This window comes from Diuraphis noxia, unplaced genomic scaffold (genome assembly GCF_037042655.1).
Source record: "Diuraphis noxia isolate RWA-SAM2 unplaced genomic scaffold, SU_Dnox_SAM2 contig0002, whole genome shotgun sequence".
NCBI lineage: Eukaryota > Metazoa > Arthropoda > Insecta > Hemiptera > Aphididae > Diuraphis > Diuraphis noxia.
The window spans coordinates 21,589,563-21,614,988 of NW_028301712.1; the positions used below are offsets into that span (position 1 = coordinate 21,589,563).

Here is a 25,426-nt window from a genome sequence, read left to right on the forward strand (position 1 = left end):
ACCACTCGTAAAATTGTAAGATGATTTGTGTTTTTTAAAGTGTACATAAGTGATTATATGTAAGTATTTGAAAAAATCGCTACAAACAATAATATTGTGATGGCAAATGTATTTAATAATAACTAACGACTAAACTCTTGAATAATTTAATTTAGATTGTATACAAGAGAAGTTTTTGTCTTTCAGTATAAAAGTATTATTGGCAAATGTGTTTTTATTTCAATATGCATTTCCAGTTCTCTGACGTCAAACTACGTAAAATTAACATTATAATATTATACTGATTGCCTATCGTTACGTGTATATTGTTTTATAATAAGTATATTGTAAACAATAACGTATGCATAACGCGATGTTAAACCACTTATTAATATTACTCACACAAATCCTATTCAAGAGATTGTCATTATTTAAATACCTAATATTGATTACCGTTCATCTAACTTTTGCTATTAGAATTTAAAGTAGAAATTTTATAATCATTTATAATTTTCGTCAAAAGTAAATCCAACCTAAATATGAATTACATGATAAATATTATAATATTATTTGATTCAAACATTTCTAACATTATAAACTTAATACATTGATTAATTTTATTTTCCATGAGTACATTTTTAAAATATATTTAAAAAATGTAAGATTATTGATACACTTACGGACATACATTAAAATGTTTACACAAATGATATACATATATTTTATTAAGAAAAATAAAACAAATGAGTTCTATCACTAATAGTTCTTTCTATGTAAACTTTTTCATTTTACATCACTATGCAAATTATATTTATAGATATATTTAATAAAAAAATACCTTATTTACTTATTGTATAGTATGAGCTCATATTATTATAAAAATTATTTTAAGAATTGTAAAAATAAGTACGAAATTGTATGTATAATTAAATAACTATTGATATTTTAATTTTCTTACAACAGCATTATGACGCATGGTATTAAGTAAACAACATTTAAAAACCAAATATTTTTATCAAATTTAATCTATCATAAAGTACATTGTACTAATTGAAATTGTTATAAATAAATGCGTTATGTGACATATCATGCAAATTGCATATTATTATACATTATTGTTTGTTTCACTAAAAGTACAACTTTATACAACTATTGAACTATAACAATGAACATGTTATGGAAACATATTTATTAAAAATAATAAATAATATTATTTATACATATTTTATATTATGAACACAAACATCGATCAGGGATAATAGGCATGTAGAATGTAGATACGTATAGTCAATATAGCTGTAATTGTGACTCGTAACAATGAATCGCTGCAAAGGCGTGAAAAATATAATATATTTAACTCTTAGTAAACACAATATAAAACTTAGAATTTAAAAGGTATGTAAATGGCTTAAAATATGCGACCCACATATCTTCCATGTGCATTTTACAGTATTCACTTGAACGTAAATGACAGAAACTAATCATTGAGTTACGGTTAGACAAGATTAACCTTGTAAGAAAAAAAGAATACCTATATGGTTATTATTTTTCATGATTTATTATAATATCATTATTTTAACTTTACGACGTGGTATAAGATGAAAACATGTCTTTGTGTACCCACTTACGATTATATCCTAAACGGATCTATATTTATATTCAAATGAGTAAGTAGGTTGTTGGTATATTACATAAAAAGTTTTTCATTCTTGGTCAGTTAAATTCGGTTGTTTTCAAACGTGACGCGGTTCAAGGTGGCCAGTTTACGTCTAGTATTCGGCAGCGTATGAATTGCTATCATTATACAGTACTATCAACAGTCCGAGGTGAAGACTTTCCAAACAACAGTTTGTTAAGTAGGTAGGTATCATTATAGACCGCTGTTGTCACGCGCCGCTTGTCTATGAAGCAGCTGCGCCAACTATAGTGAGCTGCGATTCTATGTTATAATAGTATCATTATGTTCACTATTACCACTTGAAGGACTATTGTAGTATAGTTTTATAGTTATAGTTATAATAGTCTTCTATCTTTGTGAATAAATAAACAATATGTATAAAAAATTGAACAATAATTATTTACGTTTGCTTACATTTGATGGTCGCTCATCATCATGAGTTCACGACAATATTATTTATACTTGAGATTTTATATTGCAATTTGCAATAATGATTAATTGCATTTAACAATGATATACGTTATTCGGTTAGTATCGACCGTGTATCCCGAGACACGCCTCAAAATATCAAAGTCTGCCGCATGTATAAATAAGTGGTGGTATACAGTGGTGGAGGGGTGCTAGGGATCCGCGAAGTGCTGCAAATTTTCAAATATATAGGTGCAAGAACCATTTTTCAAAGTTAATTATCTTCCCACCTTCTACAGCGTTGTTATTTACGCATATTATAAATTAACATACAATGTGTATCAGTATGATGATAATAAATAATAAGTGGTTATTACAATTATGAAATCGTGTAGAGGGATATTTAAATAAGGGTCGTCATTTATAAATTTAATTTGGGTGTTTTTATTACCCGACGTATTTAAGCAAGGCTGCAGCCACTCATCAACTCATTTCGCATAAAACTGATATATACGTACTATATCCTGATTACATTGTAATTCGGTTAGGCAGACAATTCTTTATAAATATTTGTTTTAAAAAAGTTGTCGAAGTATAATTATGTAAGTTTGAACCAAACGGGTTATATACGGTGCAACTACAGACAAACAAATAGACTGCAATTTGATAAAAATGTATTTATTCGGAAATAAAATACATTACATCTCCATAACCGGATATCCGGATACTACATGAATGTTATTTAACTATGGAATATTGCGTTTCTGAATTTTGTGTGATATTTTACTTTGACAGCGAGTCAGAGAAGCACACAAACTAAAAAAGGCACCTGCCACTTCCAGTTACGCGGACCTACACACTGCGCGACCACGTTTCCGGTGCGTGCAGCAAATTCTCCCGAATAAATATCCACTGTTGCCCCCCCTCCCGAATATCCACCATCCATTGCCAAGGTGAAGAAACACGGTGTAATTGGCCCTCTCCGTGGCTAGACAATTAATTTAAAGCATCTACCGTGAAAGACAAAAAAAGAAAGAAAAAATTAGAAAACGTTATTTGTTGAATGTTAACACCGCCCGCGTCTCTCGGTCACTCTTCCTCTCACTGAACGACCCAACTCCGGGCATCTGTACACCCGGCCAGCACAGTGTTGTTTCTAGTGTTGTGTTGATCCGAAGACCACAGAGCCGGTAGTCGCGTGTTATCGCCGACGCTGGTCGTACCGCAGCCGCCGACCAACACGCCATGCAGTGACAACCACGACTCGTGTCTTATAGTGTCATGTCATTATTATAATAACTATTACCTATAATAATAGTGATCCCGTGGCAGTAAAAAAAAGACGCGATTCAGATAAAAAAAAATAAAATAAAAAATACGACATATATTGTACAGTACCCGCCGACATAAACATCAAGAAAAACAAAAAGGTACGTTCTATAGCATTGTTTATAGTGAGTACTTATGCTTATTTATTAAAAATTCGCCTAAATAGTGAAGAATTGAAGACACTTCAAAGCAATAAAAACAATATGCCTCGATATTCATTAATTTCATTGATTTTAAGCTGGAATAACATAGCATAACCTTTACGTTCGTTGCCGTATAAATTATTTTTATTTTTTTACAATTACTACAATATCTATTGAAATGGTATTTTCAATTAATAAATATTTTGTAATCGTAAAAAATGCGATTCATATTTATGACCTGATATTATTCATTTAATTTATTTTCACTGGAAAAAATATCTCAACTCCTATAGAGACTACGCAGGTATAAAACGTAATAAACGTTTTATTTTAAAATTTATAGAGCTACTTTCATTATATAATATTAAATGTAAAAAAGCGGGTAAGTAGGTATTGCTCTGGTGTAAATTAGGGGGTGGGGTGGACCTCTGACTAGGGTAGGTTAAATTTGAATGCAATGATAGGTATCATTGTATACGAAAAACGATTCTGAACGGAGACGGTTTATGTATCTAGGACATATTATAGATCATTAAAAATTTTCAAATCTTAGATTTAAAAAGAAAATTTTTTATGAATTTCTAGGATAAAATAATTTACGAATTTTCATGATTTTTACGTATGATGTCAAAATTAAAATTTGAATGCTTATAAAAAAAATCGTGCCTATGTATTCTTAAAATGTTGTTAATCGCTATAAGAATAACTTATAAGGAACTTTATATTCAATTGCCAAGTATTTTGATTGGGCCAAAAAAAATTTATCGACACTTCAAAAAAAATGTTCAGAAAAATTTTAAATTTCAGTTGTCTATAAATATCTCAAAAAAATTCAAAATATTTTGAAAATTAAATCATGTTAAGACAATGCCAATCTTAATAGCTGGTAAAATTTTCAAGTATTTACGACTTATACTTTTTTAAAAATAACAAATGTTTAAAATCGTTTGAAGATAAATCGTTATCGTTATGCTATTTCGTAAAAATTTAAAATTCAAACGCACTTAAAATTTTTCCTATAATGATGCTTTCTGCTGAAAATTGTGACTAACGATTTTTAATTTTTTTTTAGCTACAATGAGAACAACTCATAAGGAACCTTTTATTAAATTTTCAAGTTTTTTTGGTCATCCAACATTTTTTTACCGACACTTTAAAAAAAAATTCTCAAAAACATCGAAAATTTCATTGGTCAAAAATTCAATAACTCAAAAAAGTCAAAAATTTTTGAAAATTAAATTGTATATATATATATCACTAACATAAAAATTTGAAAATTTCAAGTATTTATAGTGATTAGTTTTTGAATTACCTATAACCTTATAAAAAAATCGATTTGGTCGAAAACTGGTTTTGCGTAAAAATTCACGTTTTTCTATCATTTTTTTTTTGTTTTTCTCGATTTTTTTGAAAACTGTTGGAAAATGTTTACTTTTGACCTCTATAATGCATCAAGAATATTTACTTTTACATCGGAAACCACCCCCTAAGTTTGAAATTGAAGCATTATTTCGACTAGGTATGCTGTTCACAGACACACAAAAAAAAACACACACACATCATTGTGAAATCAATACATTCATCACATCCATATTTTCATACCTATAATTTACTGATTAATTTACTTAAATTATATATCTATAACACAATGAGTTATATATAATATGTGTAGAAACAAAAAGTAACTTACCTATGATTCGCTTTATACTAGTTAAATTAAATATATTAATCATAACTCATAGTATATAACTTTCCAATTCAATTTTAGACGAATCAAAAAATAAATTTAGTTTCAAAAATATATTATAAATATTTTAAGTATAACATTTTATTAGATAAAATACAAAGCAACAGACACGGGTAGTTAAGGTCCAACCCACTCCCTTACAATATAGAAAGTGTAAAAATATAAAAATTATAATATATAATAATTCTTAGGTATACCCCTTTCATGTTAATTCCTGTCTACGGAACTGATAAAATAATAGTACCTAATAAAATTGGTACTATACAAAACTGATAAAGATTCTAGTTAGATACTGTTTATCATTTCATTTTAATTAGTTATTGTAAAAATAACAAAAATTCATTTAGTTAAAAATACAGTTAAGATTGCATAAATCATTCAACACGCTTAAGTCGCTTAAGATATGATTTTAAACCGAAATTTACTGAATCCGTCTCTCGACGGACTATATACGAGTAGATAAAAAAACCTTGATCCATATTTCCATCACACTGAGTTTTAGGCAAAAATTAGAATAAAATCATTATGATCATATCGAAAACGGAAATCTTAATTCATGATCGTACGTGATTATATATCTTGAATAATTTATAAATATTTTTATTATAGATTATTTGTAGGTATCGTTTCGTAGAATCTATATAACCTGTTGAGAAATTTGGTTCAGTAAATAATCATCAAAGTAGCATTCTTTGAAGAATACAAACGAGAAAGACAAAGATAAAACATCCGATTGATAGATAAGGCAGCCCAACATTTTAGGAGTACTCTTTCTTTAATAATAACTTATAGAAAAATATGAAAGGAAAAAATCATCATCGTAGAACTAAAACATTTTACATTATTTAACTAATTTACCGATGAATAATAATTGGTCCAAAAAAAGTATTGGTCTGTACGTTTTGTGTAAAAAGTAAAATTTATATATTTTGTAATTGTAAATGGTAAATTCTAAATACAAGTACATATTATTATGTGCATATGTATTGTACCTAAATAGAGTAATAGACATTTAATTTAAAGGCATAATACGATATTTTACAAGTTCGTATTATAAACATACAGTGTACTACAACATGATATTTCACCAACACAATAACAAATCGTATAGAAACAGAATCGAATCGTGAATTTCTAAAAATAATTAATAACCTATAATACGTTCCCAAAACTATTTTTGATATTAAAATGTTATTTCACGCTGAAATGTCTTCATACAATATTGATACTGAGCTCAAGACTTACTGAATATTTTAAAAATGAAATATAGTATCTCATTTGATTGGAATCCAGGCCATTGCACACGTTCGTGTTTATACAATATACATATTAAATATTGTTTATCCGATGGTGGACTTGTTGTTAATTTCGTCTCAGCGAGTCCGACGCTTCGCCGTTGTTACACTTATATAGGTTGCGAAAGTCACCTCGTCGCTTATTCGGTACCGGATGGTGGCTACACATAACAAGGTGCTCACCCATATCGTCAAACCCTTCGACGTGCGTAGTGGGGTCGTTCGAAACTGTTGCAGACAAATGCGCGTGACACATAATACATACGTCTTACGCTATAATATAATATAATATTGTTCAGTGAATAATCAGTTTTTTCGTGAGTTTTTTATCGACACGAAATAATAATACAATACATTATATATTTTACCCGTCGATATAATAATAAAATGCGGACTACCTACGCAGCAGTGTCAGTAGCAGCGACGAATCGAGGAAGTTATCACATCTTTAATAAAATCATCGATAATTTACGAATGTTGTTTTTCTGTGTGTGTATACATTACATACGTGTGGGTGTAGATGTATGTGTGTGATAGATATGAGATACCTAACGAAATAGAAAATAAAATGTGCGCATCGTACAATAAACCGTGTGACGGCATATATTATTATATGCGTTTGCTGTACCTATAATATTATATGTTCCGAGGAAAAGTATCTTTTGGTTAGATTTGTGCAAAACTATATTTTCCCCATCAACGTCGACGCGTATCGACATGGTGTAAGTTTGGGACCGACCGAGTGGCGCGACGGAGACATCCACGACTACATGATATATATGTGTGTGTGTGTGTGTGTGTGTGTGTGTGTTCATAAATCATAGTCTACTTCAGACATCCACATCTGCCACCTGCACTGCCTCTACCACCTTTACTACCAACCCCACTGTATAAGGTCATGTTGATCTCATTAACCGTTTATACTCAACGTACGCGCGAGCATCATTCCCTATATAATAATATATAACTACCTACTTCTTCGACCAAAAAACACGTCCCAGCCTCGCGTTCGATGACACATCTAAAATTTTGGTTGACCTTTCACAATGATATAATAATAATTTAGGTACTTGTCATATCTACATAATATACTTGTATGTGATATTATTATTATTATAATTATTATCTTCATACCCCGTTCGAGATTTCTGTGAACTCGCGATCGGTGTGATGACGAAGTTCAACGGTCGGAAAAACGCTGCAAATTTCCTATATAGTTACGAATATTATAGTACAATGCAATTCACCAAGCATGGAATATTTATGTTGTCTTTTAATAATATCAATTATGTATGCATTTATATAAATTCTGATTTTTGGATTTTTCCAGTATCGCAAAAATATTAGATACTTACATTCTTTGTTCCATTTAATGATTATTATTTTCTTGTTTTGATAGCATACTGATAATATAAGATTTTGAACGAAACTATGAATGAATTGATCTGACAATCATTTGTGTGCGTGTGTGTGTACACGATGAGTTATCAGAATAATGGTTATAGAATTTCAACTTCAGTAGCTGTTCCGGTGGAAAAGTGAATCTAATTGGGGAGATCAAAATATTAAAAACAGTAGCAGTTGAAAAACATTACCTATAAAAATACATTAGCACGACTTTTTTAAAGTTCAAATGTTGACAAAATTTATTTAATTTATAATTTACAAATTATTTAGTAGTTATAAATTTATAAAACATTCAACTTTTATTGCTAAGGATCGAAAATTTAAAACGAGGTTCCACGTATATATAGTTTATTGTGTAACCAAAAAAATCTATAAAACAAAGGACGCAGTTTTTTTATAAAATTATCTTGAGTTCAAAATTTGGACGAAATTACATATTAGAATAAAGATATTTCAGTTAAATTGTTGTAATTTAATAATATTATTTGTTAATATCTTATTGTTAAATAATTTTATAAAAAAAATTATTCGTAGGTACTTGAAACTTTTACAATTTTAATGTTTATTATTGTATAATACAAATATGATAATATATGCATACAATATTAATTCAATCAACCAGCTACAGCTGCGATAATAACAATTTAAAAAATATATAAAATGTCCTAGACTGACAAACAGTATCCGCTCAAAATTGTTTTCGTCTGCTATGGTATTATAATCCATTACTATGACCCACTTGTAACCTACTGTACAGCAGAACGTTACCTACTTAGTACTTACCCACTTTTTAATTTTTATATACTATCCAAATATATAAGATTTGTTTATATAATTTATAGAGTATCGTTTTGTAATCCAACCTTTTTTTTTAATATTTAACTATACATTGAATAGTATTAATAAATATAAAATTTTATTTTAATACTTTGGTTTATTTCAATTTAAACATTAAATTATTGTTATTACTCATTGTAAGCATTTGTTCATTATATCATAGATTCGAAAAATATTGATTAGTATTGATTATTTAAATTATATTACTTTATATCCATTTTCTGGGTAGAATAATTATAAGTAGGTTACCAAATACTGAACAGAATATTACATTGATTTTATAATATCTGTAAAAAAAAAGACCATTATAGGGGATTACCATCTTAACTCTATAATGTTACATAGAACATATTATGTTTGACGTTTAATATTGACACATTGAATGAGGTACTTCAATACATAGTATTATAACTCTGAAAGTATTTGTAATTGATTTAGATGCATCAAAACGTTAAAAAAAACATCTGTTTCTAACAATGTAAGTAGTGAAATAGTGGTGTTCATTTTTCATTAGTAAAAATAATAAATAAATCACTCCAGGGCTCTTTTTAAATAGTATAAAAAGCCAATTTTCAAAAATTTGGTCTTTAAATGATAATATACTTAACTCAAAATAATAGCATTTTGTATTTATTCATTTATTTTAGTGTATTATATGAAAAAAAAGGGGCGGTGAGCATTGGAAATGAATGCAACTTATAAATTATAACGATGACTTGAATAAAAGTACAATTAATAAGTACAGGTATCTGTATAAGTAACTAGTCATCAAATCTGTTGAGTGTGTACATAACGTTATAGTCTTAAAATATATAATATTATATATACAGGTACCGTTAAAATACTTAAACCAGTATTAACTTAACCATGAATGGAGAGGGAATAAGTGATTCTAATTTAAAATTGTTTAATGTAACTTTTGTATACAGAATGATGCTTTCTATATTATATTATAAGCATCAATACAATTTTTGAATTTTAGAATAAGCAATATTAATTTTAAGTTAAAATGTTAATAAATTCGAATATTCATAAAACCACACGTAAAATAGGTTAGGTTATTAAGATTATTTACATTATCACACGATTTATTTTCAAACAATTTTTGGTATTTTGTATTTTATTTTTTTAAGATAAATTATTATTAAGATTTCATGCTGTCTTACATCGGCATGCTGATTTTATCAATATTTTGACATACGTATTGGCGTTTCAAATGCACAAAATGCGATGCGGCATGTTCAGTCTCACCAAGTTCAACGACAAACCGACCACACGCGTGAAATGCATCGGAGACGGTCAAATTAAAATAACACAAGATCAAGTTTCCGCTTTACTTTAACATAATACGACCAAGTCCCCACTTTACATTAACACACAAAATGGTATAAATTATAGAACTACTATATAGGTACATCGGCTATACGAAAAAATAACACATGGTAGGTGTGGTGTATATTTTAGCGCAAACCAGATGATATATTATATGAAAAAATAATATTTGTTTTGAACACAGTAATTATTATTAATAACCATAAAAAAAAAAAATACTGTTCAAATAGGTAAATACTTGAATGAAAAAGTGTTTTAATTTAAAATATTATACATATTGCAATAGCAGGTACACAAAATACAAATACATTTTAAAAATGTTTCAAATTCTTTTTATACTTATACTATTATTGTTTAAGAGATATTCAAAAATAGCATTAGTTAAGTTTATTATTTTTTTATTGATTAGAGACAAAGTCAACAAATACAACCCCGTAAGATTTAACATACAATATTAGTTAAGCTTGATGTAATTTTTTAATATTAGTTTTAAATATAAAAACCGTTTTATGAGAAATTTGTATTTTACGGTTGAATATCCAATTCTATAACCTAATTATGCCAGAATTTCAAAAAAAATATTTTGATGTTTCAATTTAATACCTTACAATTATGGGAAAATATCAAAACAACTAATATATTCATATACGTTTTAATAAATGTAATTTCCTTGTTTTTTATTAGAAATTTTGTTTATGGTTTACGATAAAATTACCACTCTGTATATTCGTGTCATATTTCATATTATCGAATAACTGCATCATATCCATATGAATAGGTACATTATTCATCAAGGACAATTACTATAAACTCTAATATATTGTTGAAATTAGATAAATATAACAAAATCAATCAATGAAAACATTATTTAAAAAAAACATAAGTAATCAATAAAAAGTAGATAATCACTCTGCTGTATAGTAGAATTTTAGTTTACCTCGTCATTGAGACACTATAGTAATGAAAAAATAAAAAATAATTTTTTTTTAAAACACACTTTTCTAAAAAAACATTTATAAAAAATTATATTTAAAAAAATAATGAAAAATTTAAAAGTGTGTGGTGCATCATACAAAACATTTAAAGCCGATCTAAGTCTCACATACACTTCTTTGTTCAATCCTGTTTATAGGATAGTGACTGGTAGTATATGTCAAATGTAAGAGCACCACACACTTTTAGATTTTTCATCAGTAAATTTTTCATAATTTTTTTAAATGTTTTTTTTAAAAAAATTTTCATTTTTTTATTTTCTACTTTTTAGTTAAAAGTAATTTTTTTATTAAACGTTTAAAAAATATTTATGAAACAAAGCTGTATCACTGCAGAAGCACACAGTGTAAACGGGGTTTTTAGGCGACGTTGTGGGGACAATCCGTTGCTATACGGGGATCTGCAGCTTGAGCTGTACAATCTTACTCTGCTGTACCACTGCAGAATCCGTATAGGGGGGATGCCGGGAGTTCCTCTGCAACACTATTTTTTTTTTGGCGAGTAATGGTTAGGTTAACCCGCCTTGACCCAGAGAAACCATTCGTACCTTTACTTCCTCGGAGATGACTTTGCACACCCGTCATCGCCTACCTGGAGATCCATGTCCCAAAATGACAACGGATTATTATATTGTCATCCAAGACCAAGGTCTATACCAATTTTCAGAATTTTTCATCGTCAAAAAGTGCCTCAAATCGAACACTCAAGATTTGATTACAGACAAACAGACGTGAAAGCGACTTTAAGAAAAGTGTGTAAAAAGGATGTGTTTTTTAATAAATAATAAAAGTTTAACAAATTTTTGTATTTTTTTTAAATTATTCTCGATTATTTTAAAAATAATTGAATATTTTTACCTCCCAAAATTAGTATCTAAATCCAATTTTCAACAAGAAAATTTGTTAGTGGATGATCAGGCCCTTTTTCTACTGAAAAAGTGTCTTCAGAGTTCAGACACAAAACAAAATTAAAAACACACTTCATTCTAAAATATTGTAATTACATACACGAGTTTGTTTCGGATTAATGACAGTTACAACTTGTCAGAAATTAAAATTTTTAAATGCACGTTGAAAACAGCTTAAAATTTGTTAGCTTATTAAAGGAAGTCCATTCGTATGAAATATTCTTTCACCTTCACATATGTATTTCGATATAAAATAATTTAGTTCCTCTATAGTGTACTAAATAACTTTTACTTCAATGTATGCTTATTAAATATTTAAAACAGAAAATAATATTCTGCAAGGACACAATATATAGGTATTCACATGTATATAATTTACAGTTAGAATAAATGGTACGTGGTATATAACATCAAAAATTAACTAAACTAACTTTAAGTTAGGTAATCATTAAACAATTTTAACTAGAAAAAAACTGATAAGCAACTTAAAAATATTGTTATATCATCAAATATATTATTTTCAGAATAAAAAATTATTTAAAAAATATTAAAGTATTAGATTTATCTAAAAATATAATTCAATTTCGAACGTATATTAAAATATTAAATAAACATAAGTACCTATTTAACTGTAAAATAGTAGAGACAATAAAATCATTTTCTAGAGTTTACAGTACAAAAAATTTTTAACCATTTCAATTTAAAATTTCACGTCTTTGTAAAAATTAAAAAAAAAAAATGGCAAACGTTATATAGTTTATGAAATAACAAAAAAGTATAAGGATTTAAGATATTTATCAATTAATCTAAAGTAAATATGCAAATCCCTGAACTGTTGGTACCAAATTATAACGTTATGCAAATAGATTTAATTAGCATTGGCTAGTATTCCAATAACTTTGTTAAAATGTAACTCAATTTACAATTGACGTGATATTTAAATAGATCGAATAGCTGTTATTTTATAAATGTCCAAGACAATGCAATTAAATTAATGCGTATTATAATATATAGTGGGTGAACGATTTAATGATCATTTGTCATCATGAGTATCTTACGTTGCATCTGATTCTATATATAACACACGTTACATGTTTAAAAAAATTTTTTAACAATAAAATGTGCAAGTCTCATATTTGCGAAACATAAGATCTTTTAGAGTATTAATAATTTAGTTTATGTTTGAAAACCCATTTTTTTTTAAATTATGCATATAAAATACCTACATATATTATATGTAGATAAACTATGTAAATTAAATTAATAAATTTGTTTGTTAACAATATGAAAAACAACAGTAACTTTACTATTAACGGAATTTCTCATTTCAGAATTTTTTTTTAAGCAATGTTTTATAGATTAACACATTCCTACAATAATATACAACTACGTTTAACGTCATGTACTAATTATCGGTTACACAAAAACGTATTAACCTGTATGAGATCTATTTTTTCAAATCTATTAAATTTTGACTTGTGTAAACATTATAATAGCTGACGTTTGAGTTTGGATGATGTCCATGATATACAAAATCAATTATAATCGGTGATCACAACAATTAGAGCAGTCTATGGGTTAAAATAATTATTTCTATTAGATACTATTCATCGGATGATTTTTTATAGATTAATACATTAATGAATGAATATTCAAAAATATGAAAACAACAAAATAAAATAAATTATGTCATGGCTATTTATTTTCAAGTTCGAAATGTCGAATCCACACAATAAATTATATTGTTATCGGATTCACGCATATTAATAAAGCCATACTAATGAAAATATGTAATATTTTATAAACAATTACATTGTCTCCTACTCTAATATCTCCCTCTAAACTGTCCGACTGAAATTCTACAGTGATACTCTAAGGTTACTCGGCGTACTATATAACATTTTATAAATCATAGTTAATAATAATTGAATAAATTCTATAAATGTACTTAAATTGTCAAATATATTTTGGTTTTTGTCGTCCTAGAAATTTAGTGTTAATAAACCGTTATTTTTTTCTTGACTGTTCACTGAAGAAAATATAAAAATGAATGGGTAAATATATTAATTGTATTGTAACAATTTATTAAATAATAAGGATCGGCACTTATCACTTCATCTATTGATAATAGTATATATATTTTTGTTTTACAATAAAAATGTTTAATACATTGATTTATATCATCAAAATATATTTTTATCCCCGCTGTTCACATCTTTTATCAACTCATTTTTGTGAATCATTTGTGGGACACCTATTGACGTTTTTTGGTGGATAATGATTAATGACACCAGAACATATTTTTCGCACTCTTGCTATAATACCGTTTTTTATTTATTATTTTTATAAGATCGATATGGTCATTTTTTTTTCCTTTTATTTTTTGTAAAACCTCAAACATAGCGATTCGCATTTATCATAACTTCATGTATAGTACATACAACTGGCAGCTTAAAAGATTTTAACAAACTTATAATAATTAATATGAAATAAATATTAAAATTGTAATGGATGCAATTCTTACAATATTATATACACAAATATTCTTCGTAATATACGAGAAAATATTTTTTTTTCTGATGTTTTGATTTTCTTAAAATATACTTAGGTATAATGTTGTTATTAAACTGTACGTAACTATAGGTACGTATAAAACTTATACTGCATTTTAAATATTTAATTTAATATGTGTATTATAAAATAATTGTTTTCTTTTACTTATACCTCGTAAAAAAAAAAAAAAATGTTTATCTATTTTAACTTCTAATGAGTCAAGGCAGTCAAGTAAAGTCATTACACCTAGGTTTAAATAATTTCATTTATTAGTTTTTTATAAATCACGTGGAAGTCATGGCAAGTGTTAGGCACTGCATAATCAGAATCCAAATCATTAAGCCAAAAACAAAATGGTAATAATTGTATACACTATTAAACTGTAAATTTTAAAAACGGATGTTTTTTGTTAAAAAATCATTCCCAGGATTCACAGATATTAAATAATAAAAAAGATGATTTGCGTAGATAATGTATTTAATTTAACTAAAATACGTTGGTCAAACATATTCCACTGTGTTCTTAAAGACCTCAGTTAATTAACCTCATCTGATTGACATTTCATCAAATCCCCTGATAACTGTTTCATTGAATTCACCAACTATTTACAAAACTATTGACACTGTAAACGTAATCATTATTTGAATCATTGTTCCATTTCAATATTATACAGAAAAGCATAGTATAAAATAAATGTTTCATTTTTATTTTTATTTTTTAACTATAAATACCTATTATAGATTTTAAATACCCCAGTATGAAAAAACTCAATTATATACAATAATAATAATACTAAATTAATTTATAAAAACAATAGAAAAAATATACATTCTACTTGTTATTTTCACTTTATTTATTTAAAAAATATAATAAATACAGTAGTATAGTTATCACTATAACCGGAAATCACTATAACCAGCTACTCAAAAAACTGGTAGAATAAGTAGATAGGTTCCGTTCCTGATCACTATAAGCGGATGATTCTTTTAACCAGTAAACACTATTAGTATGAGACGACCTATAAAAACCTTTCAATTTTTTTTAATTATCCATTAAACTCCATTTATTCTTTGATTGTTTATTTGTATAGTTATGTTTTGGTCAATTTATCTTAAACTTTAATAAAATATATTATATTATTTTATAATATAATATTATCTTTACAGGATGTAAATACGTAATAACGAAAGAAAATTAAAAATGAATTTGTAAGTTAAAAATATAATTAAACATTTTATTTAGTAAATTATATTACCTTATAAAATAAAAATGAAATAAATTACTTATAAAGCTTTTTTTCCTTTTAATAAAATGTTACTTAAGTTACTGATATTATTGCATGTACTGCTTGGAAGGATTTATATGACATATCGTTTAGGATACATGCAATACAAATCAGTAATCATATAGTACATAAATTAAATAATTTTAATAAAATAGCTCTTGGATAATTTTTTTATCAAACATCTCAAAGACACTGATATAAATAACTCAACCTTACAAACATAATTAAAACTTCTGTTGAAAAATCAAAATGTATATATTATGAAAAATGAGATAGTTAATTCAACAAATCATTAAAATTACTTCTAAATGCCAATTTACGCACTGAAATCTTAAGTATATAATATATCAAGTAAGATAATATATTAAATTATATTTACCCCTCCTACTGGCAAAGACAGTTTATAGTTATATGTATATTGTATATATATATATGTATTATAATAACTGGAAGTATTGTTGTTTAAAAAAATAAATCTATGAATCTATAAATCTCATCTCATTGTGTGTATACATAATTCTAGATAATATTATGTAGCCACAAAAAATACTAAATTATATAATTTTATTTATTCTTCTTTTGCAAATTAAAATATGACGTAGCTTAAATATATATATATTTCAGTCACTTATTTTATAGAAATATGTTATTCTCTGTAAATGTATATATATTTTCATATATTTACTGTGAAAATACATCAGTTTTATAGTACCTATACAAGTATAATGAGTATACTGTTGATAATACATTATTGCAGATTTGATTTACTATTCGTTCAAGCACGCAATGTTAATATGTTACTTAATAATAATTACACTTTTGAGTATCAATACTTAATGCGTCATTTAATTCATAAATACTAATAAAAATGTCGTTGAATGTATCAACTTTGAGTTACTGTTTAATATTTTTTTGTTAGGTATAATATGGTATTATAATGGGATAAATTACTATTAAAATATGAACCCATCTATGAATTCTTTTTTTTTTTTTTTATTCTGTTCTTATAATTAATATTAAATGGGTTATACTGTAAAAGCTCTTTTCATTGGAATTAACTTTTTTATAACAGAAATAATGAAGTAGGTATTTTATTTATATATATATGTATATATATAAATACGAGTCTAGATGGGTCAGTTTTTTGATAGTACCACTGATTTTTAAGGCAAAATGAAAATATTAAATTGTAAATAATGAACTATATAAAATAAAATATTTATACAAATAGCTTATACTGTATAGTGTCAAGGTTAGGTTAATAAGATGGTGATTTTTCAATTTTCATTCCATTTTTTTTTTCTGTGTCAAAGTTATTATCCGTAACAAGACAATTCGATCAGTTCAAGGATTTAAAATTAAGTCACAAATAATTCATAAAATGAATTCACAAATTAAAATAATAATAGCTTAATGCAATACATGAATATTCAAAGTTCAAAAATACTTATATTTAGGAGTTATAAATCCAAACAATGACACACTATAATGATGAATAGTACCTATTATAAAGTACCTACAGGAATAGGAGCCATAATCAAATAATTTTTCATTTATTAAAAAACTGCTGATTAATGTAAATATTGTATGCATAATCTATAGCTATTCAGTCATAAACTCATAACTAAAATCTAAATTATCAAATCGATATAATATCTTATTAATAATTATTCACCTGGTAAATGTGATTCATTGAAGTACGTCTTCTCCATGATTGTATTATTTTCGTTTAATCTATAACATATAATCGAATATTATTTAAGAACATTATATAAAAAAAAATATACTTCTAATGATTAATCAAAAGTAAATTGATTAAAATATAAGTATTTAATGTAGGTATAGTGAATATAATATATTAAACAGCGAAAAATATATAACACTATTAGGATTCAATAAATATTATTATCAAGAGGTGAAATATGTGATGTTATTTATTTATTATTTATTTCAAAGACATTGTATATTTCTATAAACAATTATATACGAGTAATGTACTTGACTAATACTGACATTACAAAAAAATAAAAATAATAATAATGCTCATTTCACAATAGAATTCAATGATACTTATGTACAAAATACAACTTTAACATATGATTTTAATATTTTAATCTTTAGTTACAATAGTATGCAAAAAATTCATGGACAATACATATACGAGTAGTTTAATAATCTTTTACTCTTTCCAACCGTAAATTGTAATATTATATAATGATACCACATAAAACAGTTTTTAACCTTCGTAAAAAATGTGTAACCAATAGAATGGTCATAATTACATCAGCTCATAGCCTGCAAGGTTATTATTATTCTCCTAAATGGGTTGAGAGGTCTTATCAAAATAATTCTTTGTTTGAAGGTTTAAAAATAATAACCATAAGACTTATTTTTTTTTCCAAAAAAAAAATATTCTTGTATTTTACTGATGGGTCCAAGTATAATGTATATGGTATATAAAAATATAACCATTGTGAAACAATATACACTAATTTTATAATTTTAGTAACCAGGTGTGTGGATCATCTAAACATGTAGGTATAGTCAATCGTTAACATGCGGTACGTACTACGTATAGTGAGAAATATAAATGTAAATAAATATGTTATACAGAGTGATTCACACTTGGCAAGTGCCTACCTTTCTTAATTTTTTATTACAGTTATTCAATATCTGATTTTTTTAAATAGTAGTATATATTTAATCAAAATTCGAACGAGTAGTATTTGACATAAAAATAGAATGTATTGAAGATAATAGCATTATAATATATTATGAAATTTGTTAAAATGATTTTAAAATTAAAATAATTAACATTTTTGTCAATGAACATTTTATTTTTAATTTAAATGTTGTGCTTTTAAAAACTGTCTGAATATAATAAACACTTGACTCAGTATTACATTTATTTTCTATTTTTTAAAACCGTTTTTGATGACTAATTAATAAATTTAATCAACTATAAAACCACTCGTTAGAAATCGAAATTCGTCATTATCTCTTGAATACCAAAAAAATAAAACAAAAAATGAGTTTTCAATTGGAAAACAGAATTTTGTATCACAACACAAGATATTATTTAAATGGTTCTTAAAATATTAAGCTTTGGTAAAACATTATGATTATAAGTTATCATTAATCAATGATAAATTAAACAGACAACACATTCTTCAACTTTACAAATAGTTTATAATTCTATGTTTTTTGTAGAACTTTTTTGTTTCGTAATGATATTATTTTTCTAATAATTATGATATCATCATTTCTTCTGCCCTATAAAAGTTAATGAAATTATGAGATTGGTAAATTGATAACCAGAATATGATAAATGGATATTGCTTAGTAATCCTCCAGCACTACTGAATTAAAAGGCTTAACTTATACTAAATTGATTGACTAATGAAGATTCGAACTAGACATGAAACAAATGAATTACTAACTTCGTTAATCTGGAAGAAACTGTTAGCTGCAGAAATCTTGGGGGCAAAATTAATGTGGGTCCTTCAGTCCTTGTGTAGAGGAATAAATAATACCATTATGATCGTCAGAGCATAAAACATCATAAAGATTAAAATAATTATAGAAAATAAACATACGATTAGCATGAATGGAAAGAAAGTCATTTACTGCAGTAATAACAATAAATGTGTCATAGAACAAACAAGAAGTGTTAAGACAGAAGTATATACAACCACTAATTATAGATTCTTTGCTCAATACTTATACTACCACTATAAATTAAGTGATCAGGTATGCGAAAAAGGACCCTAACTCATATAAAATAGATTTTAGCACTGTTCCTAACACATCGAAAGATATTTTAATCGCTTTAACTTAATTTATTAACATCAAATATTTATTTTTAAGACACATTTCAAATAAAAGTATGTTTTAATACTATTTTTAAATTTTTATATTTAGTTATAAAGGCTTAAACTATAAAATTATTATATTAGGTATGTTTTACCACTGTATTTTTAATATTTATATTTAGTTATAAAGGCTCAAACTATAAAAATGTTATAACTTGTTGTTTATTATTATATTAGGTATGTTCTACCACTGTTTTTTAAATATTTATATTTAGTTATAAAGGCTTAAACTATTAAAAACCTAATTTTGATTAATATGTTATGTATGTGTTACATTTGTCCACTACTACTGTTACAATTGACCCAGAACCGGGTACAAGTGTTACATTTTTTTTTTTAGATCAGATTTTACAGATTCGCCTATGGAAGTTAATATTCAATTTATACATATTTATTAAGATTATATACAATAGCTACTGAATTATTTTAGTGCAAAATCAATGCTAAAAAGTTTAAATTTTCCTATAAATAAATAATAGTATGGAAAATGTTACAATTTATTGTACCCTGTCTCCCCTATAAATATATAATTTTACATTTATTATATAATTATTTAGCTTTATTCTGAGACTTCAGCAATTTTTGTAAAAATTGAACGATACATAACTAAACATAGGTATTATAATACTATTAATATTGAAAATACATATCATTTAAACATTAAAAATCAAAACTTAGCTCCGAGAGTCCTTAATGCTGCAAATTCTCACCAGCCCACGCTCAACTCCAAAACTCAAAATTACGTAGTTTAGTTTTGGATTTCAGAACCACTCAAATATTTGACGAAAAATTTAATTCGACATTAATCGGACATAGATATGATCGAGATTAACTTCTTTTTTTATTTTTCTTAGACGTATTCTTAGTCAGCCTTCGAAGTTTAGAAATTGTATTTTTAGACAAACCTATAAGTTATAATAACCGATCTGTGACCTTGAGTTGAGTGAATATCACCGCTTTCGTACAAAAAAACCAATACCTAACAAATAAACAATAAAGTGATGACTTCGATGACTCGGTTCCAATACACTCGGTAATCGGTAGCTGACTAAAATACCGATGATTTTAGGACCAGATAATAATTACTTATACGAATATGTAATGTATCAAAGTATGCCAAAGATGCGGAAACCGATAACTAGTGACGGTACAAATAAATGTATAACACACTAAAGTCTAATATTATTTAAAAACGCTATTATTTAATAGAATCACGAACAAATAAGCGAAAACAACAACATTGAACTTTATTCATGGTGAATGGTGAAAGGTTTAGACTATACTGTCTATTTTATATTTATAACATTCAAAAAAAAAAAAAAAATAATGAAAAGTAAATTAAAATTCAACATTGTTTTATCAAATACACAGAAGTATTCTTATCTGATGAAAAATAAGAGAAAATATTAATATAAACCACGCCAAAGTCTGAAGATCTAATAGTATCTTCTTAATTTCTAAAAAAGCGTTTTCCAATCAATATTAATTGTTGCTTGTGTTCAACACCATACTTGAAAGAAATACCATAACAGTATATAAAAACACATGTCGAATGCTTAATAGTATAACGGTAACAATAAAGCTTCCGGTACTCGGTAGTCGGTAAAATATTGGTCAATAACTGAGAACCTGATTTTTAAGCCTCGCTAGTGACTTATTAAGGATTCATGTCAAGAATGATTAATTACTCCATTATAAGAATTGCTGAATAAAAAATAAGTAAAAAATTATTAGGTAGAACAACAATAGCAGATGGGATGGTAAACATTGTGGGTCTTTACATTTAATTGTGTACAGCGTGTCAACGAATAGTATATGTGTACAGTGCATGCGTGTTATATAAAATAAATAATAAATAAATTTCCATTGCAGGTTAAAATAATATGGTACAATTTAAAATTAAAATCATTTATACACATTTAAAAAATAAATAAAAAATATATCAACAAGAATGTCTATAAGTATTAATAATGTTGAACTATTGTAGTACCTACCCTAATTCAGTTTATCGTCATGTTTTACACATACGCACCTACTAATTTTATTACCCAAATACCAAATAATAAATAATTGGTAAAATCATACTACTAATTGATATATTAAGTTATTAATGATAATACAATTTTCAAAATTAAATTACAAAATATGAATAGTTTTATATTATTCGTCAAACCATTTTCAATCGATATACATAAGTAGGTATATTTAAATGTAAATATATTTATGCATATTGTATAGTAACTCCTACTTATTGCTAAGTATATATCTAATAAAAAACTATTGATTTTATAATGACATTTTAACAGTTAAAATTAGTTATGATTCTTGTATAATTATAACGGGCAAATAAGATTTATAAAATTTTCGTTTTTTTTTTTTAGTATTAGAAATGAATAAATGATAGTTTTCTTAAGCCCACGTTTAAAGGATTTAATAATTAATCATATTTTAACTTCCAGCTAATACTTGAACCATACATTATTGTATCCAAAGTATATATCACTTATATACCGTTATGATATTAGTGAACCTACATCTTAAAAAATGCTGATTTTGGTTAAGGGCATAGTAGCTGTCAGTGTATTTTTTAATACAAAACATGTCTTACAGGAAAAATTCTCAATAGAAAAATTATATTTCGTTAATTTCTTTTCTTTTTTTTAAAAAAAAAAGAGAATGTTTTGTAGGTCAGATGTAGCCCGATTTTAAAATTTATAATTATAGAAGCTAAAATATGCATTTGAACAATACACAATATTTGTTCTCTTTCAAAGTTTTTTTCAAGTATTATTTAAAGTAAAATGAAAATTCAAACCACGATCCACATTTTTCAGATAAACAAAATAAATTATCAAACTTTGACATAAGTACCATAATGAGGCGTGAGAGTTTTTCCTAAAAGAAATTTTAGTTAATAATATAATACAGCTATCAACCTCCTCCCTTCATAAATAAGTATCGTGCAATAGATTAACGAAAATCTACTATAATTAAAATAGTAAGTAAAATATAAAATCAAACTTCATAGAATTGCTAAAACTTAGAAAAACTGTCACCGACACCCTTTAAAAAATATATCATTATTGATTAACATTAATAGTTTCGTTAAACTTATTTTGATGTTGTTTGTTAACAGGTATTCAAGTCCAAAACGTTCGTGGTTCGTCGAAGAAGAAATGGGTCGCAAGTTGCAAAGTGCGAAGGACACATACGACTTAGACAGCCCGATCTCGCCTATTTACGCGATGACCACGGCTGGTGCAGGAGCGAACAGCGCCGGTTGGATGGGCTACAAAATGGTGCCTGTTGATGAACCTAAGTCACGGACCCCATTGTTCCTGATCAATAATAGTCTCAGTGCTCAAACATTAGATGCTATGTTACACATATTCATTATATGTTTAGTACTTTTCATTATTATCAATTGTATGTGTAAATTTGTTTGGTTATTTTTAAAATGATATTGTTTTATTAATTAACGTGTATATGTTAATACTGTATATAGGTAGACTTAAGTGCCTTGCTAAAACATTTTAAATTTAAATAACATTTTATTATTATTATTATTATTTATTGTGTATTTTATTCATAATAATTCATAAATGATATTTTTTTTCTTATAAAACAAACGCATAATTTATTGAAAACTAGATTCTATATTCATTTCATTAATTTAATAATACAAAAACAATATCGTTGTTATTATTATCATCCAAAATAAACATGTAAACCTTTCAGGTAAACATGTAGTAAATATTTCTGTTTAAAAATAACTAGAAACAATGAAAATTGTTCAATTAAGTTATAAACCTCATAAACACTTAAAAGTTCAAACCCGACAACCCAATACCCAACACCAAAGTGAATACTATAGTAATTATCGAAGTTCAACAATTTAATATTATTCATTAATCAGTAATCACTAATTTAATGAATATTATTAAGCAAGTTAACTGCCCTATCAATTTCACTTAACTTACCAAAATCGACTTGAGTATCAAATATGATACATAGTACACTTTTCATTTTCTTCCATGTAAATTAACACAAACTTACCAATGGCGCCTTGTGTACGTATCACATTAGCTTCTCAACACAACTTACCACGGTTGCCTTGAGTATCATATATGCACTTATTTATTTAGTTAGATTATAACTTCATAACACTAATTTATGTCAATACAACAGTTGGATAAAATACTACACAATATTTGTAATCATATGGTGTTTTGGCCTCTCTCCTAACTTTATTAGTTTTTTGTTATAAAAACTTAAAAATTTTAAAAAAAAAGTGATTCATTCTAACAATCATAATAATCTTTATAATATAATATTATAATATATTATTATATTTATACTTATTAATGTTCATAATAATCTAAAATTAACAAATAAAATCAAATATTTAAGCATAAAAAATGTAACAAATAGTTATAAATATTATAATTATTATATTTATTATCATCCTGATATTAAAATTTTATAGTTAAAATGATAGTGCAATAAGTTGTTCATACTGATATATAAATTGATTATTTAATATAGAAATATATAATAACTATAAATAACTTTAAGTTGAATATAAAAACAGAAAAACCACAGAAATTGTATACAAAACGATTAATAAGAATCCTACTGGGGCAGTGGGGCCTGAGTATCAAATATGATAATATATTTAAAATTATATTTAATTATATTCACCAATTAATTATTATCACAGATTGAATTGTTATCATAAAATAAATAAACGTGTGTAGAAAAATATCGATATTATTCAAGAATGTAGTCTGACCAACATGGTTTGACTACAATATTTCTCTAGGACGAGATTCGTCTGATAAGTGAGAAGCATATAATATGATACTCAAGGCAGTCAACTTGTTAAATGCATATTATGATAAATCAATTAGTTATCTATCTAAATTCTAAATATAATACGATTTAGAAAAATAACAGTTAACTTTTCACGCAATATGACTAAACTATAAAATGGTTAAATTAATGTCGACATCAAAATACAGAATTACTAAAAGAATAAAATGATCTGGCAGCTATATTGTTTTAATTGTGCATTGTAAGTACTTTAATTTCTTTATCTTTTTTACTTTGAAGTTAACTTTGAAGAACACAGCATATGACTTCAATCATGGAAATAATTAAGGTAATATATCTGTATTATAGATACACCGTATGTGTCATTATTACGACGTTATTCATTTAATATTAAATATTCTACTTATGCACAAACTCAAAACTAACAAGTGTTTTACTCTAAATTAATAATTGTTTCATTAATGCATAGATATTCAATTTTTTATGAGATATAACAATGTTTTGGCTCCATTTTATAAACCTTTACATAACAATATTAGCAATATATGAATAAGTTTAAATAATTGCTAAATATTTCTAAAATTTGTGTAGCCTATATGTATATAATAATTAGCATAACACCAAAACATATTTTTTTTAAATTTGTACTTTTGATTACAAAAACCTATGATCATCAGCCTTATAACTTATTAAATTAAAAATTGTAGGTTTACCTACAAAACCATACACTTATATTATACATTAAGTCAACATAATATGTTCTATCTAAAACGTAAAGGTTAGGTTAAAATTATGAGTCCGCTCGAACAGATTACGAAACTATAATTA

General features: G+C 26.0%; 2 protein-coding genes across 4 annotated transcripts in view; one reads left to right on the forward strand and one right to left on the reverse strand.

The window, feature by feature from the left end:
• The window catches only part of LOC107166000 (tachykinin-like peptides receptor 86C), a 116,003-nt gene that overhangs the window by 74,116 nt on the left and 16,461 nt on the right, over positions 1 to 25,426 (reverse strand). Inside the window, exons 2-3 of one of the 2 annotated variants that reach the window (XM_089219469.1) lie at positions 17,569 to 17,627; positions 7,935 to 8,123 (exon numbers count right to left, since the gene is read on the reverse strand). Coding sequence is in view for 1 of the 2 variants with exons in the window: in XM_015514474.2 (XP_015369960.1) it covers positions 17,569 to 17,605 (37 nt within the window). In the remaining variant the exon portion in view is untranslated. The remainder of the gene's footprint in view (positions 1 to 7,934; positions 8,124 to 17,568; positions 17,628 to 25,426) is intronic. The other variant, XM_015514474.2, reaches the window with a different exon arrangement.
• On the forward strand, positions 3,205 to 23,334 carry LOC149058204 (uncharacterized). 2 transcript variants are annotated; one of them, XM_089219471.1, is made up of 2 exons: positions 3,205 to 3,495; positions 22,902 to 23,334. In XM_089219471.1, the coding sequence occupies exon 2, from the start codon at positions 22,942 to 22,944 to the stop codon at positions 23,224 to 23,226; it is 285 nt and encodes a 94-aa protein (XP_089075597.1). In that variant the 5' UTR covers positions 3,205 to 3,495; positions 22,902 to 22,941; the 3' UTR covers positions 23,227 to 23,334. The 2 variants fall into 2 exon arrangements, with proteins under 2 accessions (XP_089075597.1, XP_089075596.1); XM_089219470.1 differs by lacking the exon at positions 3,205 to 3,495 and adding an exon at positions 13,958 to 14,109.